The sequence below is a fragment of the Lontra canadensis genome, unplaced genomic scaffold (genome assembly GCF_010015895.1).
Source record: "Lontra canadensis isolate GAN:19392208 unplaced genomic scaffold, GSC_riverotter_1.0 scaffold190, whole genome shotgun sequence".
Classification (NCBI taxonomy): Eukaryota; Metazoa; Chordata; class Mammalia; order Carnivora; family Mustelidae; genus Lontra; species Lontra canadensis.
In genome coordinates, this window is record NW_022631184.1 from 1,253,242 (window position 1) to 1,274,547 (window position 21,306).

General features: G+C 35.6%; 1 protein-coding gene across 1 annotated transcript in view; it reads right to left on the reverse strand.

Annotated features, from left to right (window-relative positions):
• GCSAML (germinal center associated signaling and motility like) overlaps nucleotides 1-20,329 on the reverse strand; it is a 59,384-nt gene extending 39,055 nt beyond the window's left edge. The window contains exons 1-2 of the mRNA XM_032847580.1: nucleotides 20,267-20,329; nucleotides 4,053-4,112 (exon numbers count right to left, since the gene is read on the reverse strand). Of these exons, the coding sequence (XP_032703471.1) occupies nucleotides 4,053-4,112; nucleotides 20,267-20,295 (89 nt within the window). The 5' untranslated portion in view covers nucleotides 20,296-20,329. The remainder of the gene's footprint in view (nucleotides 1-4,052; nucleotides 4,113-20,266) is intronic.
• Between the last annotated feature and the right edge of the window lie 977 nt (nucleotides 20,330-21,306).

Sequence of the window (21,306 nt, forward strand, 5' to 3'; positions counted from 1 at the left end):
AGACTCTTAACTATAGGGAACAAACTGAGGGTTGCTGGAAGGGAGGTGGGTGGGGGAAGGATTAATTGGGTGACAGGCATTATGGACGGCACTTGAACTAATGCACACTGGGTGCTGTATGAAATTGATGAATCATTAATTTCTACCTCTGAAAGTAACAAAAAGAAAATAAAGACTTGGTTGTACTTATTGATGCTTTCAATGTTGTTTTAATCTCTAAAGATTTTATCATTCTTTTCCATTGTTTTCATTCTTTATGCTAGCCACTTCCTTTTTTTATTAAATATTTTTAACAATAATTATTAAGAGATGATTACATCTATCTGACTTTAATAGATTTTTTCTGATTTTTGTATTATTATTATTTTTTTAATCTAGTTCATGTTTACAACTTTGTGCTTGGTACTTGAATGGAAGTAGGTGAGATAAAATTTTTAATGTTATAGAGTTACACTATAACGCAACAATTGCACTCCTAGGTATTTACCCCAAGGACGAAAACATAGTAATTTGAAGGGGCACATGCACCCCAATGTTTATAGCAGCAAGGCCCACAGTAGCCAAAACATGGAAAGAGTCCAGATGTCCATTGACAGATGAATAGATGAAGAAGTAATATATAGTGGAACATTACTCAGCCATAAAAAGAATAAAATCTTATCATTTGCAACAATGTGTATGGAACAAGAATGTAGTATGCTAAGCAAAATAAATCAACTAGAGAAAGACAAATATGTCATAATTTCACTGATATGCAGAATTTAAGAAACAAAACAGATGAACATAGGGGAAGGGAAGGAAAAACAAAATAAGACAAAATCAGACAGAGAGAGAAACCATAAGATACTCTTAACTATAAGAAACAAACTGAGGGTTGCTGGAGGTAAGGTGAGTGGGGGTATGGGACATTAAGTGAGTGGCAATAATGGACATTAAGGAGGGCACCAGATGCAATGAACACTGAGTGTTATATGCGACTGATGAATCACTAAACTTTACCTTTGAAACTAATAATACACAATGTGTCAATTAAATTGAATTTAAATAAAAAAATTAAAAGAGAAACACTATTGGAGAAAAAGTTATATTTTTACATGTCCCTATTTTTAAATATGAAAAAACTGAAAACACAAAAATTAAGTTTCAATTTAAAGTAATTAGAATAGCAACAATGAAAAAAAATCTAAGGACAGCAAGAATAAGAACATAATAAACATAAAAGCAATGATACTGTGACATCCTGGAAAAAAAAAAAAAAAAAAACAGAAATCAGATCAGTGGTTGCTAGGGGTTATCAGTGAGGGAAGGGTGAAAAAATATTCTGTATCTTAATTGAGACAGTGGTCACATGACTGTATGTTTTTCTAAACCTATGAAATAATTTACCTAAAATGGATGAATTTTGCTGTGCTATATGTCTATAAACCTAAATTTTAAAAAGCTAAATGACTTGAAAGAGCTCACACAATAACTTTGATAAATATGTTTAAAATCATGAATTAATTGATAATATTCCAGTGAAATGAAATAACCAAAATTGACTCAGGAAGATGTAGCAAAAGTAACTTTATTCAAAGAACATGATCTGATCAAATTAGCCAAAATGAAACTGAATTTAATTCTAGCCCATGTATGTCTTACATAATATTATTGATTGTAATTGACTCAGGTAGTCAGAAGAGTTGAGTTTTTCCTCACCAAACTAACTGGTTAAAGATCTGTGAGTCCCATTCATAAAATTATCAGCCACTGGGGGAAAACAGTATGGAGATTCTTCAAAAAGTTAAAAATAAATCTATCCTATGATCCAGCAATTTCACCGCTAGGTATTTACACAAAGGATACAAAAACATTAATTCAAATGGATAAATGGATCCTGGTTTATAGCAGCGTTATCAACAATAGTCAAATTATGGAAAAAGCCCAAATGCCCATCAGTTGATGAATGGATAAGGAACTGGTATATATACACAATGGAATATTACTCAGCTATCAAATAGAATGAAATCTGGCCATTTGCAATGTTGTGGTTGGAACTACAGTCAGAGAAAAATGCATATCATTATGATTTCACTTATATGGAATTTAAGGAAGAAAACAGTGGTGCCTGGGTGGTTCAGTCAGTTAAGTCTCCAACTCCTGATTTCAGCTCAGGTCATGATCTCAGTGTTGTGAGATTGAATCCTGGGTCAGGCTTTGTGCTGGGAGCCTGCTTCAAATTATCTCTCTCTCTTTCCCCCTCTGCCCATTCCCCACTGCTCATGCTTTCTCTATCTAAAACAAATGAAATAAAATAAAAATTGTTTAAAAAGAAGCAAAAAAAAAAAAAAAAAAGCAAAGGAGAAAAAATGAGAGGAACCAATATATAGACTCTTACCAGTAGAGAACACACTGATGGTCACCAGAGGAAAAGTGTGAAAGGACATGGGGGAAGTAGCTGATGGGGATTAAGGAGTGCACTTACCATGATGAGTACTGGGTGTTTTATATAAGTGTTGAATCACTAAGTTGTATACCTGAAACTAATACAACATTGTATGTTAACTACACTGAAATTAAAATAAAATTTTTAAAAAATTGTTCAGATGGAGACACCCTGGAGACATTTAATTTCTCATTTAGTTACTGTCTGTTTTTAATAAAGACTTGGTTGTATTTTGCAATGTCAACACTTCAGTTCCTTTAAAAGGGAAGAATGGAAGAACATCACCTAGCACAGATCTGATTTTAGGCGCAAAAAAGCAAAAGCCAAGTTTAAATGATTTTAAATTGTACAGAACTGGTTTGTGGCAGCCTGAGAAAAGGACCTGGGTTCAATAACACCTCTTCAGCCACACATTGTAAAGTGGAGTTAGTTACAATGATGGCATAGCCACCCCACTGTCTTTTTCCTTTCTGTGGAGAAAATGTAAGCAAAATACTTAGGTAATGGCTGATCCCTGCAAACATCATTTCATATCAGCAATAAATATGGGCCTTCCCTTCAATCCCTCACCCTTTCACACTTAGAGAGGAACGACCATCTCAGATAAAAAAACAGTTCTTGAGATGCAATGATTAGGAAAGAGGTTGAGTGCAAATATGGAAATCCCACTGTCAGCAAGCAAGGCAGGGTTTATCTAAGCTGGGGTAAGATATCAGTGTCCAGATAGCTATTGTTTTTCCACTCTTTTTTTCTTTTTCTCTTTTTCCATTGAGTATCTTTTAAGGGTTGGGCAACAGATAGGCAAGTCAAGCTGTGGTCAGAACCTCAAAGACCACACAGTCTATAAAGGAAGATGGACTATAAAATGCTAAACTAATATAAAGTTACTAGATCATAGAAAGACATAGTGGGCAGTGCAGGAAATCCATGGGGTGTGAAAGCAATGTTTTCATATTGTGTACTCAGGGATATTTGCTGGTGGAGACTGTGAGAGTCAGAATTTCCAGGAAGAGATGCTATGAAGCACAAGAATGGAGAATAAATATCATGAGTGCTAAAAGAGCAGTGCGCACTAGGGCACTGAGTTTAGCCTGAGCTTAGTGGCTTCAGAACATGAAATGACAGCAGAATTCCTGGAAGATGGTGGGTGAGGGTGGAGGGTGTGGAATAAAATCAGAGAAATATGCAAGGGTCAATCCTTTCAGGATTGTAGTCCCCAGGGAAGTTTGGATTTTTTTCTGAATGCACTGGAGAACAACTGAAGGGTCTCAAGGGAAAGACATGATGAAATTTATATTTTCCAAGGCTTATGCTGTGAGGAATAAATTGGAGGTGTGGCCATTGTAAACAGCCAACCTAAAATAAGCATCCTTTATTTCACTTATAGGTTTGTACATGTATTTTATATAACCATGAAGCAATGAAACATGTGCACTAAGAGCCTTTTTCTTTTATTTAGAACCTCCAACTAACCTTCTCCCAAGTCTTAGAGGTAATCACCAAAGGATTCTGTGATTGTACCTCTATGAGTTCTAAAATAAGATGCTAGCTCTTATGAGAGATTCTCAGTCCCTTGTGAGACAGAGGTAAACTCAGAGAAAAATGCTATGATACACTGTGTGCTTACCATTTTCTTTCTACATCTTGGTTTACTTTCTTGAGCTTCTTTTGGTTGTTTCTCAGGCAACTGGATGGAAAAAGAAAAGAAAGTCTTATTTCCTTTACATATTTTTCCCTCTTTTCTTGCTCTCCTTACCATTAAATCAAAGACTGCTTTTTCTTTTTGCCAAACTTCTCTGTCCTTCAGAGCTGACAGGCAGTCACAAATATAGAAGCAGTTCAGAAATGAACCATAGAGACCAGGCTCACAATGGTTTGGAATGCCTATACTCTGTCTTTTCCAGAAGAGGTGGGAAGGGTCAAGAATAGAGAAAGATCTTAACAACAAGAAGGTATGGCTTCTCCAGCGAGCCCAGAAGAGACCAGGAGCTCTCATGCATCCATCCCCATGGAATACTTGTACCATCAACTTTGGACCTCTGAGCCAGAGCAAGATTGTCCAAACCCTGCTGTTTGACCATCCATGCACATATTGAACACTATAACCCACACCTACATTCAGAGAAGTTTGTTGTGCATATTACTCTTGGTATTGTCCCAACAATTATTATCTTCTTTATAAGAATCAAGCAAGCACTGAGTGATGGAATTAAGGTTAGAGAAATCAGGGGCTTTCAAGATTATACAATAGTGAGCTACAGACCCAAGTGCATGATTGCATTAATCAAATTTGTCACTACACTGATTATCCAAACAGTAATTTTTTGAGTGTTATTTTTCTTCTATTATTGCATTCCCAACATTTGTCTATTCTCCTGCTTCTATGTAGGACTGCATGCAAAATATCCTGACTATGAGCCTCACTTTTTCTCACCATCATTATTTGGAGAAGACATTTCCTCAGTGTTGGTGTTTACAAGTTCAAGAACACAGTTAGATATTGACATATTGGGCCAGGAAGGAAAGAGAATAATTTGCTAAACACAAATTAAATCAAATTTGAGGAGGAAGTGTCCTTTACGGAGATGAGTTCAGATGCAGAGATTTCTGGATAATATTCACAAATGATTAAATTTGGATGTAATGATTACTTCATAGCATAGATTGTAAATCGAGCAAAATTTAATTTCAGTGTCCCATGTGTTCTCTTCGGTTCCCTAGCATCCACTTTTCTCAATATTCAATTTTTCTAAACTGGTCAATGAAAACAGAATATACTAAAATAATTCTCCTTGAAGTTATTGATTCACTAACTTCCCCTTCAAAAGGAACATATGGGGCACCTGGGTGGCTCAGTGGGTTAAGCCTCTGCCTTCAGCTCAGGTAATGATCTCATGACCTGAGGGTCATCTCAGGATCCTGGAATTGAACCCCACATCCAGCTCTCTTCTCAGCAGGGAGACTGATTCCCCACCCCCCTGCCTGCCTCTCTGCCTACTTGTGATCTCTCTCTCTGTCAGATAAATAAATAAAATCTTAAAAAAAAAAAAAAAAACAGGAACACAAAATCCTTAACATTAGCAGGAACTTAATTGGAATTCCATGTCATTATTACTGAACATAAATGGACACTAAATTCTGCTGTACACAAAGTAATTTTTTTTTTTTATCAGGCAGAACTCAAATAATGTCAGGTCATAGGTGATGTACAAATATTTGTTGGCTGAATTAATGTATCATCTTATATTCTATCATTAAGACAATAGACATTAAATGAATCTTAAAAATGTGTTTTGGCCAAGGTGTTGAGCTCATGGGTGATTTTTCCAAACTTCCTGTGTTTTTTTTTTTTTTTAATTTTTTTTTTAACTTCCCAAGTATTTGGAATTAACTTAAGACACTACAAATTCACAAAGGAAATCTAAATACTAAAAAATCAACAGTTTACATTCTATTTCTTTATCAAGTAATAAAACTGAAAATTAACAGTGAAATACCTAAAAATGCACATATGTCTAGACATTAAGTAATATAATAAGTAAACCTTATTTTAAAGAAAGTAACATAAAGCAAATATCCTAAAACACTAATAAAATGATAGTGAAAGCCACAGAAGATAATTTCTAAGATGTAGATAAAGGGAAATGTGAAGAAAATGAGTTGTTTTCATAAGAAAACACAAATGATTGGCAATGACAAAGTAAGCAGATATCTCTGTTTGGAAAAAAAAAAAAAGGAAACAAAGAAAGTTATGGGCAGCAATGAATGTGAGAACCAAATATTAGAAAAGAGTAATATTGGCAAGATGGGCAAAAATCTGGCAGGAACATTCAAGTAAAAAGAAAAAGAGAACAAATATAACATCAAAACAAATTTCAGAGTAAGTATTACAAATATAAGAAAAAAACAAACAAGTACTATGAAGAGTTATATAATAAACCTGATCACTTAAAATCTGACAAAAACAAAATGCAAAAGCTGTCACTTGAATATCATCCATACCTCAAAATATTCTAGCCAACATGTTTCCATATAAAGTCTTACCAAACTTCATTGACAAATATATCCTCTTATGAAAGGTGTTTCAGAAATAGAAAAACAGAAAATGATATCAAATCCACTTAATGAGATTAGAAGACTCTTCATTGCAAAATTAAATAAGTGGGAGAAAATAATTACAGGTTCAATTTACTCATGAAAATAGACACAGTAATCATCAATATGAATTTACTAATTCTAAAAGTTCAGTAAAAATAACACACACATGGCAACTGAGTGGGTTTTATCCCCAAAATTAAAAGATAGGTCATCAACAACAACAACAAAAAACCCATTGCCATGATTTGCCACCTTAGAGGTCTAAGAGAAAAATTACAAGGTTATCTTAATAGTTTCCAAAAAAATGTCTTTGAGGATATCTAGTCCCATTAAAAATAAAAATTAAACAGTGAAACTTATTATAAGATGAAATTTCCTTGTTGTGATAAGATCAATATACCAAAAACATACAGCAAACTTAATGGAACAATTCAGGAAAAAAAAAAATAAATCTAAGATTATTTACAAGGACACCCAAAAATATTGATAGCTTAAACATAATAATGACATAAGACAAGAAAAAAGGTAATAGTTGTAAGATGAAAAAGGAGAGAAAATTTTTATAGAAAATATATTAACTATGTAGAAAGTCCAATGAAATTAACAAAGTATTAAAAGAAATGAGGTCAACAAGGGTGGTAGATCCACAATAATCTTACAAAATTTACTATTTCAACAACAGCAGTCTAGAAAATAAAACACTTCATAGACTGACTGATGTAAGTGACTTCTAGGAATCAACCTAACAGTGCAAGACAAAAATTATCGCCCTACTAAAATACATGGGAGGAGACTTGAATAAATGCCATTAAATAGTTGTTTTTATTGAATAATGTATTTGCGTATATATAGCATTTTTCCCTCAAAATAATCTGTATAGTCAGTGTAATCCCAATCAAAAGTTAAGCTTGTACTTTTGATAAAATCTACAAATTCAGTTTTAAATAAATGTGGGAAGGTAAAGTCCTCAAAGAGCTAAATTAGTTTTGAATCAAAGAACAAAGAAGCATGTCTGGAAACTGTTAACAGGCAGTGTCAATGTCCATTCCACGCTATTTCTGGTCAGAGAGGAAAGCAACAGCTAGTTAATTTTCTCTGACTCACTTGCAGCCAATATTCAGGCTGCAAATTACGTGCTGTCTAAAGTACCCGGAGGACTTTTGTGGCTTTTCCTCTGACAATCAGGCTCAGAGGTGGGAAGTTTTTCTGCATCAGCATTCTGTTGTCCATTCTCCAAGCTTGCAGACATTGCTGGTGGTGAATTCTTGAATGTGGAGTCACTCAAAAAGCCTCCCAGGCAGCAGTAGCTTCCTAGATCAATTCTGTAGGGTAAGGATATCTTTACAAGAGTCCAGCCTCAAACCCTCACCTTCAACCATCCCAGAAATTTTGTAACCACCTAATTCTTTATATTGAAACCATCTTACTTAAAAAAAAAAAAAATCTGCCATTGTTTATATCTCCTGTGCCAAGCCTCTGTGATATCATAGAGGATGACAACACACCAGATTCCAAATGATGTACAAAGTCATAATAATAAAAACAGTATGCTGTTAGTAAAGACAAGAAACAGGTCAATATAAAGAAACTGAGTACAAAGAAACAGATCTATTTGCATATATCTATATGTAAAAACTTGATATATAATAAAGAAGTAATCATAAATCAATGGGAAAAGAGTGAATTTTTAATTGATGAAGTTGTAAAGTCTGACACACTATTTGGAGAGCAGGGAAAAAAAGGAAAACCCCTACTTCATGCTATATTCAATGAATATGGGGGATAAAAATCTAAATAAGAAAGTCGGTCAGAAAAAATTTAAAGAAATATCTTTGTCACATAACAGTAGAAGAAAATATAGGAGCCTTCACAATATGATGGAGACCCAAAAAAGTGACCACAGCAGAAAACTTTCATACCTTTTAGACAAAGAAACAATAAATTTGTGAAGAATGGACAAGGCAGAGGGGTTTGCACTAGCCGTGGTAAATGGTGAATTAACAAGTTTTGTTTATACAGCCCTCTCAACCCTAAATTCCCTATCTCTGGTAATGAGGATGTTTCCTCTCCTCCTGGTACAGGAAGAACCCCCTTTATGTGGGAGATTAATTATCTATTTTCAGGGAGAGGGTTGAGGGGCTAGGGAGATCAGAGTGACCTTTCTGCTTCTGCCATTTTCTCAAACTCCTTTGGTGTAAGATATTCAGTACAACAAGGCACCATATTTTGGGGTAGTGGATCCTGAAATCCATCAATGGATATATGGAGAGAAGAATTTATGCATTCTACATGTGTAAGTGCCTGCCCCTCCCAGAGGAACTTACTTGTAAACCCCGGATATAGGGGTGGGCCAGGCCGGATGGAGACATCCAATCAGTGGGGCACGCATATATTTACTGAGGTGAGTTGAAATCCCATTGGCCACCTGTGTGTGGGCAAAGCTCAACCACCTCTATAAAGGTTAGTCTGTGAGGCTGGGCGGGGGAGGAGTAGTAGGAGTAGTAGGAGGAGTAGGAGGCATTAGAGCCGTTAGTTGGGAGAGCCCTTAGGATAGCCTTGCTGCCCCAAGCCAGGAGCGGGCCTCATTGCCCCAAGCTGCAGCCCCGCCACGAGGGGCCTTGCTGCCCCAAGGCGCCGCCTGGCTGGGAGCGGCCTCGCCAGAGCAGCGTCATTCCAGGGAGCAGCCTCGTCGGCGTGCGGCCTTGTCGTCCAGCGGCCTCATCCGGAGCGGCCTCATCCAGAGCAGCCTCATCTTGGAAGTGGCCTCGTTGGTAGTGGCCTCGTCTGGAGCGGTGGCCTCCTCTGGGGAGCAGCCTTGTCAGAGTGGCGTCATGGGGAGCAGAGTCTGTGTCATTGGGGTTGTCATCCTCGTTGTCATTGTCGCTTTTGTCATCACCTCTTCATCGTCGGCAGCAGCCTCATCCGGAGTGGCCTCTTCTTGGGAGCAGCCCCATCCGGGGAGCAGCCTCATTCCGGGGAGCAACCTCATCAGCAGTGGCCTCGTCTGGAGCAGCCTCGTCCTAGGAGCAGCCTCATCCAGAGTGGCCTCATCTGTGGATCGGCCTCATCCAGAGCAGCCTCATCCAGAGTGGACTTCTTGGGAGCAGCCTTGTCTGGGTCATCGTCATCCTCTCTTCATAAGAGATGGCCCCTACCAGTCAGTTTGATTTTTAATGCATGGTGTGAAATAAATCTTTGTTTGATTTTCACTTTGTGTCAGTCTCGTTCACGGACCCTAACACATGTAATGTGCATACAAGCTATAGGTTTCTAGAAGAAGGAACACTCCCCATTATTCATTTAGTGTTGAATCCCACAGATGAGCAGGAGTTAGAATGCTGCATTACATCCCCTCAATCCCCTTTGAGAACAACTAGAAGGTCCTGGGTACAGCATGGGCTCACTTTTAACATGGAAAGGAATCCTATAGAAGACCTCCTTAAGTAAATAGAGAATGTCAGTGAGCTTTGGAGTCTTGCTTGGTTCATGCCTAGTGATTTAAATTACCTTTTCTTACTGTGAAACCACAATCTTTTAACCTAAATTTCAAAACTTGTAAAAATTGGAATAACAATGTCTCCTTTATAGTATCATTAGGAGGATTAAAGCCAACTACATAACATGCTTGGCACCCTTAAATAGATTCATAAATGTCATTTCTCTTCCCCATTAATTCCACTGGACTGGAATGACTAAGAATAAAATCTGGAGAGTTTTTGGCACAAGTCTTGTGGCTCTTTTGTTGCTTGGCTGTCCCCACAGGGGTACTAGGTTAAGTACTATGGTTAGGTCTGGAGACAGTGAAATATTTTATCATAGTAAAGGAAAGTGACTTGTGATGTAGAGTGAGTGTCTATTTCTTATCAGTTCTGTTTCCTCCATCTGGTATACTGTTGTATGTTGAGGATCTGATGGCCGAGGAGGAAACTGGGAATTTCCCAACTCAGTATCACCTCACATAAAACCCATTCCTGCTTTCCCTGCTTCTGTGTCTCTTCTATCTCCATATAAGTACAGTATATTCCAAGATTCTCTAACGATGGAGAGCTCTCTGGGAGATACCAGGAGTAACTTTAAATTTCATTTGGGGAAATAATCTTAACCTTCTCTTATAACACATCTGTGATCCAAATGACAAACATCAAGATGAATCATTGGAAATGTGTTTACTTTTACTGAACCTTTTTTTTTAAATTAACATATAATGTATTATTTGTTTCAGGGTACAGATCTGTGAATCATCAGTCTTACACAATTCACAGCACTCACCATAGCACATACCCTCCCCAGTGTCCATCACCCAGCCACCCTATTCCTGTGCCCACCCATCCCCCAGCAGCCCTCAGTTTGTTTCCTGAGGTTAAGAGTCTCTTATGGCTTGTCTCCCTCCCCAGTCCCAACTTGTTTCATTTTCCCCTCCCTTCCCCCCATGACCTCCCACCTTCCTCTCAAATTCCTCATATCAGAGAGATCATATGGTAATTGTCATTCTCTAATTGACTTATTTTGCTTAGCATGATACCCTCTAGTTCCACCCATGTCATTGTAAATAGCAAGATTTCATTTCTTTTGATGGCTGCATAGTATTCCATTATAGGTGTGTGTGTGTGTGTGTGTGTGTGTGTGTGTGTGTGTGTGTGTACTACATCTTCTTTATCCATTTATCTGTTGATGGACATCTAGTTTCTTTCCATAGTTTGGCTATTGTTGAACTTTTTTTTTTTTTTTTCATTTTGGTTGTTCCTGCCACATCTCAGCTTTTTACAATCTATTGCTTGTTATATTTTAAGTTTCTTAACTTGTCCATTTTTGTCTGCCATTCCATCTAATGCACAGAGGACAGACATTTCTCTCTAAAATATGAGCCACATTACATCTTTCTCCAATTCACAAATATCCACTGAATCATAAGTTCCTTTGGGCCTTTGAAGACTGCATCATCAACCAAACCTCATTTCCATCTGCTTTTTTCCTATTGGCTCTATTCTTGAATAATATGCTTGGAGCCACCAGATATTTCAAACTCTTATACATTTTCACATATTGTTCCTTCAGTTTGGAAAGTCTTTTCTGAATTTTATTGGTTTGTTAAACATTTGCAGCACAATCCATACATCAATTCCTCAAACATGACCTTCCTTTAAGCTATTCTGGATCAGAATTGCACTCGTTTATTTCCTCTTGTTTCTATACCACATTCTTTACACTTCTACCTAAAATACATTAACTTCCCTTTTTTTTTTTTTTTTTTTGCCCTTCAAAAATTGTATTTGTTTATTTGAGAGAAGAGAATAGAGAAAGCATGGCAAAAGGCAGAGGGAAAGGAAGAGGAAGAGGGAAAGAATCCCAAGTAGGATCTGTGCTGAGCATGGAGCCCAACCCTGGACTCAATCTTGGGACCTTAATATCAGGACCTGAGCCAAAGAAACCAAGAGTTGGACGCTTACCTGACTGAGCCAACCAGGCATCCTGTGCCTTGCTCTTTAATCTTACTACATCTTTCAAAGAACATAAGTTTCAAATTTTGCTTTTCTCAATTATCTATTTTTTTATGGGTGATGAGCATTAACATATTAACTTCTGCCCTATTTGAAAAAAAGGCTATTGTGGTACAGTGGCAATGACACATGACCTGACATCAGAAATTTTACCCCCATACTCAGTTTATAGTATATTACATATTAAGTTAAGTCATCATGCCATAAGCCCTAAAAAAAAAGGAAGACAGAAATTACACTGTAACTTCATCACTTAATAGAAAAAAGACCTTGATAAGTTTTTATCTTCTCTTAACTATGTAATTTTTCTTAAGCTACAGCACAGTGATTAAGTGCAGTGTCTCTTAAAGGGGCTTATTATTATTATTATTATTTTGAATCAACATTCACTGAAGTCTCTTCTCAGTTTAATTTTTTCCTTAATGCAAAGAGTGCTCATATGGACTTTCCAAAATTATTGATTAAGGCCTTTTCCATAAAAATGCATGCTTGAATTCAACTCTTTTCTTAAAAAGATTTTATTTATTTATTTATTTGACAAACAGAGATCACAAGTAGGCAGAGAGGCAGACAGAGAGAGAGGAAGGGAGGAAGGGTCCCCGCTGTGCAGAGATCCTGATGCGGGTCTCGATCCCCAGACTCAGAGATCCCTGGACCCTGGGATCATGACCTGATCCAAAGGCAGAGGCTTTAACCCATTGAGCCACACAGGCACCCCTGAAATCAACTCTTTAAGCAAAATTATGTTGTTTCCCCTCCATCTCCAAGGAAGACATACAGATAGATGGCCAACAGGTACATGAAAACATACTCAACATTAATAATTACGAGGAAAATGCAGATTCAAACCACAATGAGTTAATATTTTAAACCTTTTAGGAGGACTGCCATCCAAAAATTTAAAAAAATAATTAAAAAAATGGGTGTTGGCAATGGTATGAAGGAATTAAAATTCTTGTGCACTGTTGGTAGAAATGCAAATAGTACAGGTACTATGGAAAATGTCATGAAGCCTCCTCAAAAATTAAAAATAGAATAACCATATGAACTAGCAATCCTGCTCCTAAGTATATATCCAAAGCATCAAGATCAAGATCTTAAAGACCTATCCACATGCCCATGTTCACTAGAGCATTATTTACTAATAGCCAAGATGTAGAAACAAACCAAATGTCTTTCCAAATATAAATGGATAAAGAAAATATTGCATAGACATACGTTGGAATGTTAGTCAACCATAAAAAAGAAGGAAATACTACCATTTGCAACTACATGAGTGAACTTTATGGATATTATGCTTAAATGAAATAATTCAATAACTGGAGAGCAAATACTGAATTACCTCACTTATATGTCAAATTGAATATAATCAAACTCTCAGAAGCAGAAAATGGAGTGGTATCTACCAGGGACTAGGGAGCTGTTGCCCAGTGTATACAAAGAATTTTATGTTGCATGAATAGTTTCCAAAGATTTGTTACATAACATAGTACCTATAATTTAGAATACTGTGCACTTCAAAATAGGTTAAAAGGATAGATTTCATATTGAGTGTTCTTATCACACACACACACACACACACACACACACACACATATACACACACAAACACAAGGAAATTGAAAATAATGGATATGTTTAGTACCTTGATTGTGGTGATTATGTCACAGGAGTTCACATATGTCTAAACTCAACCAATGTATACTTTAACTATGAGTAATTTTTTGTCTGCCAATTATATCTTAATAAAACTTAGAGGGAAAACAACAACAACAACAAAAACAAGATAACCAGCTGTAGGTTGTGGAGTAGCCAAGTAGTGAACCAATTCATTTCATTAACCTTATGTACTCTTGTCCTTTTTGTCCCACTACACTCCATGCTCAGACCCTTCTCAGGGTCTTTACATATGATTTTTTTTGTCTGGAAGCGAATCTCACAGATCTTTGCCTAACCTGCTCACTTAATTATACATGTCTTTCCTCAGAAGTCAGGTATCCATAATATCACGCCCTTCCTTCTGCTTTATATATTTTGTAGTGCTTATGACCAACTGAATTACATGATTTATAGAACTTTTTGCAACTCCTCATCCTGCTAGAATAACTTCCATGAGGTGGAATTTTTCCATCTTGTTCTCATTCATATCTACAGTGCATTGAGTAAGGTTCCATGAGAACCACATAATTCCTATGAGTGGTTCATTGAAACAAAATATGTAGTTCAAGAACCTGAAAACAAGCTCAACTTCAGAGCACTATAAGTAGTTAAATAACAGCTAATACTGATTAATCACCTACCATGTTCTTGCTAACATAAATACATTGTTTCATTTTAGCTTCACAAAATCAAGGATCTGGAAATATTCATATCCTTACTTAGGGCATGGGAATATGGAATCAGAGAAACCAAGAAAAGTATCCAGTGCTACAGGAAAAGCAGGCTGAGACTTCCCAGGTGAGCTTTTAATGGAAACTATCCATTTCCCTTTTATCTAATGTATGAGCTCCAAGCAATGCTGCTAACCTGCCTTCCAAATTTCACCAATAGTTTACTCAAAGAATAAAAGTACACTAATTCAAAGGGATACATGCCCCCCTATGTTTTTTGCAGCACTATTTACAATAATCAAACTATGGAAGCAGCCCAGTACTCATCAACTAATGAATGGATAAAGAAGATGTGGTATATATGTACAATGGAATATTACTCAGCCATAAAAAAGAGTAAATTCTTGCCATTTACAACTACATGAATGGAGCTAAAGAATATAATGCTAAGCCAAATAAGTCAGTCATAGAAAAAACTAACATATGATTTCACTCATATGTGGAATTTAAGAAACAAAACAAATGAGCAAAGGTAAAAAAAAAAAATAAGAGAGACGAATCAAGAAACAGATTCTTAATTGATGTTCTTAATAAGAGAACAAACTGATGGTTACCAGAGGGCAGTGGGTGAGGGGATGGGTTAAACAGGTGATGAGGATTAAGGAAAGCACTTGTCATGAGCAAAGAAGGATGTATGGGAATGCTGAATTACAATATTTTACACATGAAACTAATATAACACTGTATGTTAACTAACTGAAACTAAAATAAAAACTTAAAAAAAAGAATCCAAATAATATCAATATATTTCAGTTAATTAATAGCTGCCTAAAGTCCTTTTAAACTCTAGGATTTTTTTTTTCCCCTCTTGTTTATCTTCCTTGGAATTTTTCTGTTGAAGAAATGTTCTGGATTTCGCTGGTTGCATTTCCATGCTATTGTTTAAAATATGGTTCAAATAAAAATTTCGAACTGTTTCAAATATTCTTGTAAGTCGGGATTGATTCTATCTAGATACTTGATCAAGTTCAGTGTTGATATTAGGGGAGAATAATATTCTATAGGTGTCTGTGGACTTTCCTCAGAAGACACATTATTTTTCCCCTACTTTATCAAGATATAATTGACAAATAAAATAGTTTTGTAATATAAAAAAATTACTGGGGACCAATCAAATAATGATAATAAACATAAGGTTCACCAAAGAAAAGAGTGCTTTGGACCGAAATTATTCATATTTTACTTACTGGGAATAAAATATCTCTATCACCCATCAATAAATACATCCAACTATGCAACTCACATTTATTTATTTACTTACTTACTTACTTATTGATTGATTCTAGAATCATAGTGCATGAGAGTAATAACAACAACCATGTCATATAATAGTTGTGAAAAAATAATGAGATAGTCTTGTGAAATTCTTAACATTATGTGTTCAAAGAGAAAGCCTGAAATAATCATCATTTGTTATTATCAGTGCAAGTTGAATATTGTGTTCAACCCTGTGAATTATTTGAGTGTCACTGAATTTGACTGCTGTAAGATGTGTGGAAAATGCTGGACACTGGAGGTCTCATTCACAGATACCCACAGTGAGATCTCCTGAGTCAATGTCCTCCTCTTTCCTCTTTGTGTCTGTATAGATTTTAAAATAGAACTGAAACTGATATCATATGTATGCTAACTAATAAAATTTAATTTAAACAAATTAAATTTAAATAAATAAAATTTTATTTATTTATTTATAATAAATAAAATATATTTTAAATAAATAAACATACTTTATTTATTTTAAATATATTTAAATAAAATACTTAATATTTTATTTAATTATATTATATTAATTATATAATTTTATATATTATTTATATATATATTTATATATATTAAAATATTTAAATAAATTTTAAATTTAAAACAAATAAAAACTTAAAAAACAAATAAAACCAAAACCTATCAAATGGACTTTTCCAGAAAATCAGGCCTAGAATTCTAAGCAAAGAGCAATGGCTAAAGAGCAGAATGAGAAGAGGGTCTTTGCAAGTGAAAATGTGACCAAACCAAAACATTTCCATCTCTCTGAGTCTAAATGGCTTCACTACAGCATGGTTAAATTGAAGCAACATCCTCTTACTGCTTTAATATTTATAAAGTAAAAGTCCATGACTGTTTCCAAAGATTGTCATCTCTATCAGAATATGGTAGCAGATGTATGCCAGAAAACTTAACTTAATCAATCCAAAAAGGGATATAATTAAAAATGGAAAGTTCCTTTAAGTCTCAGTACTACAAAGCAGATCATTTTGACCTCTACTTCCCTCAAATAAGAATTACATATGCTTCTTTGTAATAGCAAAAAAATATTTATAGAGAACTTAATTTCCATAGAGCATAAGCACAAGTTTCAGGGATGCTCAAGTTTTAAAGGTACTGTCATTGTAATTGAAGGATCAATAATCTAAAAGACTTGTATATAAGTAATCATGACACTAGGTAGAATGTGGTTAGTGTCATAAATGCATATAAACCATTTATAACTCATAAAAATGTGAAAGAATAATTTCTGGCGAAGATCAGGAAGATGTCACATTAGGCCAGGGCATTGCAGAATGAATATTTTGACAAGTAAAAATGGTTGGAAAAGTACTCAGGAGTAAGAGTTTTGATAGCCAGTGCACACAGACTTGAAATCAAAAGATGAATCAGTGGTCAATTTGATAAGGGTATAAAGTCCATACAACATATTTACAGTAGAAAGGGCAGAAAAATATATTTAACCAAATTAATTTTACTTTATTTAAATCCCTACTTTGTGTTAAGTTCTAGGGAGACATCAGGACTGCAAAAATATATTCAAGACAACAGTTATCCTTGAGAGAATCTCTACTAAACTGAAATAATTGATCAGAGGCTCGTTGTTAAGCCATGCAGTGAAGGCAATGCCCCAAGTGAAAAGAGAACAAGATGGAGGGAGTTATTGTTATTATTATTATTATTATTATATTTTATTTCATTTGTCAGGGAGTTATTAAAACAGAATGTATAAGACCTTAAATTCCAAAATAAGTGGTCTACACTTTACATGTTAAGTAGTGGGAAATGGATGTATCCTGAAACACAGGAGTAATGTGAATAGAGCTCTGTCATGAGCAGATGAATCTAGTTGTGTTAAAGAACATAAATGAGTAGCCAAAAGGTATACCAAAAGGTGTTCAACATCACTAATCATTAGGGAAATGCACATCAAAACCACAATGAAATATCACCTGGTGCCTGTCAGATGGCTATCATCAAGAAGAGAAGTGGTATGAAGTGTTGGCAAATATGTAAAGAAAAAGGAAACCTTTTACTATTGGTAGAAATATAAATTGATCTAGCCACCATGGAAAACAATTTTTAAATTAAAAATGGAACTACCATATGATCCAACAATCCCACTTCTGGGTATACAGCCAAAGGAAATGAATACAAGATATCAAAGAGATATCTGCACTGCCATGTTTATTGCAAAATTACTCACAATAGCCAAGATATGGAAACAATCTAAGGGTCTGTCAATGGATGAATGAATAAAGAAGATGTTGCAAATAGATGATAGATAGATAGAGCAGATAGATGTTAGATTGATAGCTAGATAATAGAAAGATAGATACAGATGATGGATAGAATATGTCCATATATACTATTCAGCCACAAGAAAAAAGAAATCCTGCCATTTATGACAACATGGCATGGCATGGACTTGAGGGCATTATGCTAAGTGAAACAAGTCAGACAGAGAAAGACAAATATCACTTCTATGTGGAACTTTAAAAAGGTGAACTCTTAGGAACAGAGAGTAGAATGGTGGTTATCAGGGCTGGAGGTGGATAAATTAGGGAGATATTGTTTAAGGGTACAAACTTGCAGCTACTAGATAGATAAGTCTTGGAGATCTAATGCACAAAATAGTGATTATAATCAACAACATTGTATTGTAAATTTCCAACTTGATGAGGAATTAGATCTTAATTATTCTAATCACAAAAAGAAGTGATAATTTATGTGATGTGATAGATGTGTTTGGATAATACTATGGTAGTAATCATATTGCAATATATAAATATACCAAATCAACAAGCTGTGCACTTTAAACATATACTGTTATATGTCAATTATATCTTGCTTTTAAAAATCTCGTCTTACTATATAACATAATATAATAAGATTGGAAGGAGTTAATGTAAGTAGGTGGAAGAGTGGGGTGCTATAAAAACAGTCCTTTAAGATTAAGCAAGCTGTAGCGAAATAAGTCAATTGGAGAAAGAGAACAATTAGTCCTTTACTTAGCTTGTATAACATCAATACTCTTCTATTGTCATACTCTTTTTCTCTTTCTTTCCCATTTTATTATTATTATTTTTTGAAGTATCAGACATTTTAGGAGAGACATTTACACTTGATTTAATGTTTATAACCTGGGGAAAACATTTTATTTCTAACTTTTTTTTTTTTTAAGTTTCTCTACAAGAGGATTTCTTTTTGTGTGTTTGGGAAAGGACAAAATATTGGTATTCTGGAGATCAAAGATTTATGAAGAATCAGAAAGTCCCTGTCTCTTCTGATTCTCCAATCCTGGAGTTTCCTTGAAAGCAAAGTGAACCCAGAGTGTTAGATTTATTCTTTCTCTCTCTCTCTCTCTTTTTGCAATGATGTGGATAGAACTAGAGGGTATTATGCTTAGCGAAATAAGTCAATCAAAGAAAGACAACTATCATATGATCTCCCTGATATGAGGAAGTGGAGATGCAACATGGGGGGGCTAAGGGGGTAGGAGAAGAATAAACGAAACAAGATGGGACTGGGAGGGAGACAAACCATAAGTGACTCTTAATCTCAGAAAACAAACTGAGGGTTGCTTGGGGGGAGGGGGGTGAAAGAGGAGGGTGGGGTTATGGATTTTGGGTAGGGTATGTGCTATGGTGAGTGCTGTGAAGTGTGTAAACCTGGCGATTCACAGACCTGTACCCCTGGGGATAAAAATACATTATATGTTTATAAAAAAAATTAAGAAAGCTGTAAGAAGAATAATGTCTGTTATCCATATCTATTCTATAACTTCAAAAGCATTCAAGGTGCACCTGGGTGGCTCAGTCAGTTAAGTGTCTTCTTTGGCTCAGGTCATGATCTTCTTGGGATCAAGTCCTACATTGGACTTCCTGCTCAGGAGGGAGCCTGCTTCTCCCTCTCTCTCTGCCTGCCACTCCTCCTACTTGTGCACTCTCTCTCTCTCTTCCTCTGTGTCAAATACATAAATAGATAAATACATAAAATATTTTTTAAAAAGTATTAGAAGGTGAAGAAGGCTAAAAATCACCAAGAGAACGTACTAGTTAATTGAAAAGCATTTGAGTACATTATTTTGCATCCATAATGTTCAAGAACCTGTTTGTTCTCATCCAGACCCCATGAAGTTGAAGAATGGGAAGATAAACTGTATACCAAGATGAGGATAAAAAGGTATAGAAAAATTCAAGTGACTACAGACTAGGGTTTCTGGATAAAATGCAAAATACAGTTAAATTTGAATTTCATTTAAACAGCAATTCTTTAGTATAATTATGACAGTGCAATAATGTTCCAATATTGCATAAGGCATATTCACACTTAAAAAAATTGTTTATCTGAAATTAAAATCTAACTTGAAAACCTGTATTTTTATTTTCTAAAACTTACAACCTACCGTGGTTCCAAAGAAGGTAAAAGGGCTGAGTAAACTGAGGTGGTGATGGGACACTGTGTGTTCTTAAAAATGCTGTTCAGAGGTTCAAACCTCTTAAAGCATCACTGTGTCACTGTTCCAAATGCATACATCCAGTCTACCCCTCTCTGTTTTTCCAAAAAGGACCCCTGCCCAGCTTCAGACTCACCTGAATTCTCTCAGGAGATAATTCCCCATTCTTTCACTGTGACTCTGCTTTTCAGCTCCTGAGTTTCACTCCACTTTTGGCAATGATGGACACAATATGAGACAGGATGTTGCATTTGACCACGGGCTTGTGCTCCTACCAACCATGAGCTGCCAAGGGATGGGCATGGTAGAGAAGGCAGGAAACATTCTGAAGGGGAGGGGAAAAGAAAGGCACATGGGAAAAAAAAAGAGAGAGAGAGAGAGAAAGAATAAATCTAACACTCTGGGTTCACTTTGCTTTCAAGGAAACTCCAGGATTGGAGAATCAGAAGAGACAGGGACTTTCTGATTCTTCATAAATCTTTGATCTCCAGAATACCAATATTTTGTCCTTTCCCAAACACACAAAAAGAAATCCTCTTGTAGAGAAACTTAAAAAAAAAAAAAAAGTTAGAAATAAAATGTTTTTCCCCAGGTTATAAACATTAAATCAAGTGTAAATGTCTCTCCTAAAATGTCTGATACTTCAAAAAATAATAATAATAAAATGGGAAAGAAAGAGAAAAAGAGTATGACAATAGAAGAGTATTGATGTTATACAAGCTAAGTAAAGGACTAATTGTTCTTCCTGTTGTTGTTCCAAGGCTACCGTTGCAATGGGGAAGGAGATGGGGCCTGACAGACCCATCTCCACCATCTGGTCCCCCACTTCCTCCCTTACGCTACCCACCAGAGCCACAGAGGGCAAGGTGGCCTCAGTGATAATTTCATGTAGGCGATTAGCTGACTGCTGACCCTGAGTTGTTGCTGTTAGGGGAATGAAACAGTTTATTCATGTTGTATCTCACCCAATGGAGTACAGAACAGATTAAAACTTCTTCACTTTTCATCCAACATGAAATTGATTTGCTGAAGTCAGAAATTATATGCTTATATATCCCATTGTTTGTTTTGTTCTGTCTTTAAACCAAATGGAGATACCAAGCCTGAGGAAGTTTGTTAGTGCTCAGGGGTTTCAAATGCTTTGCAGGCATTTCTGAAATTTGTATTACTATTTTA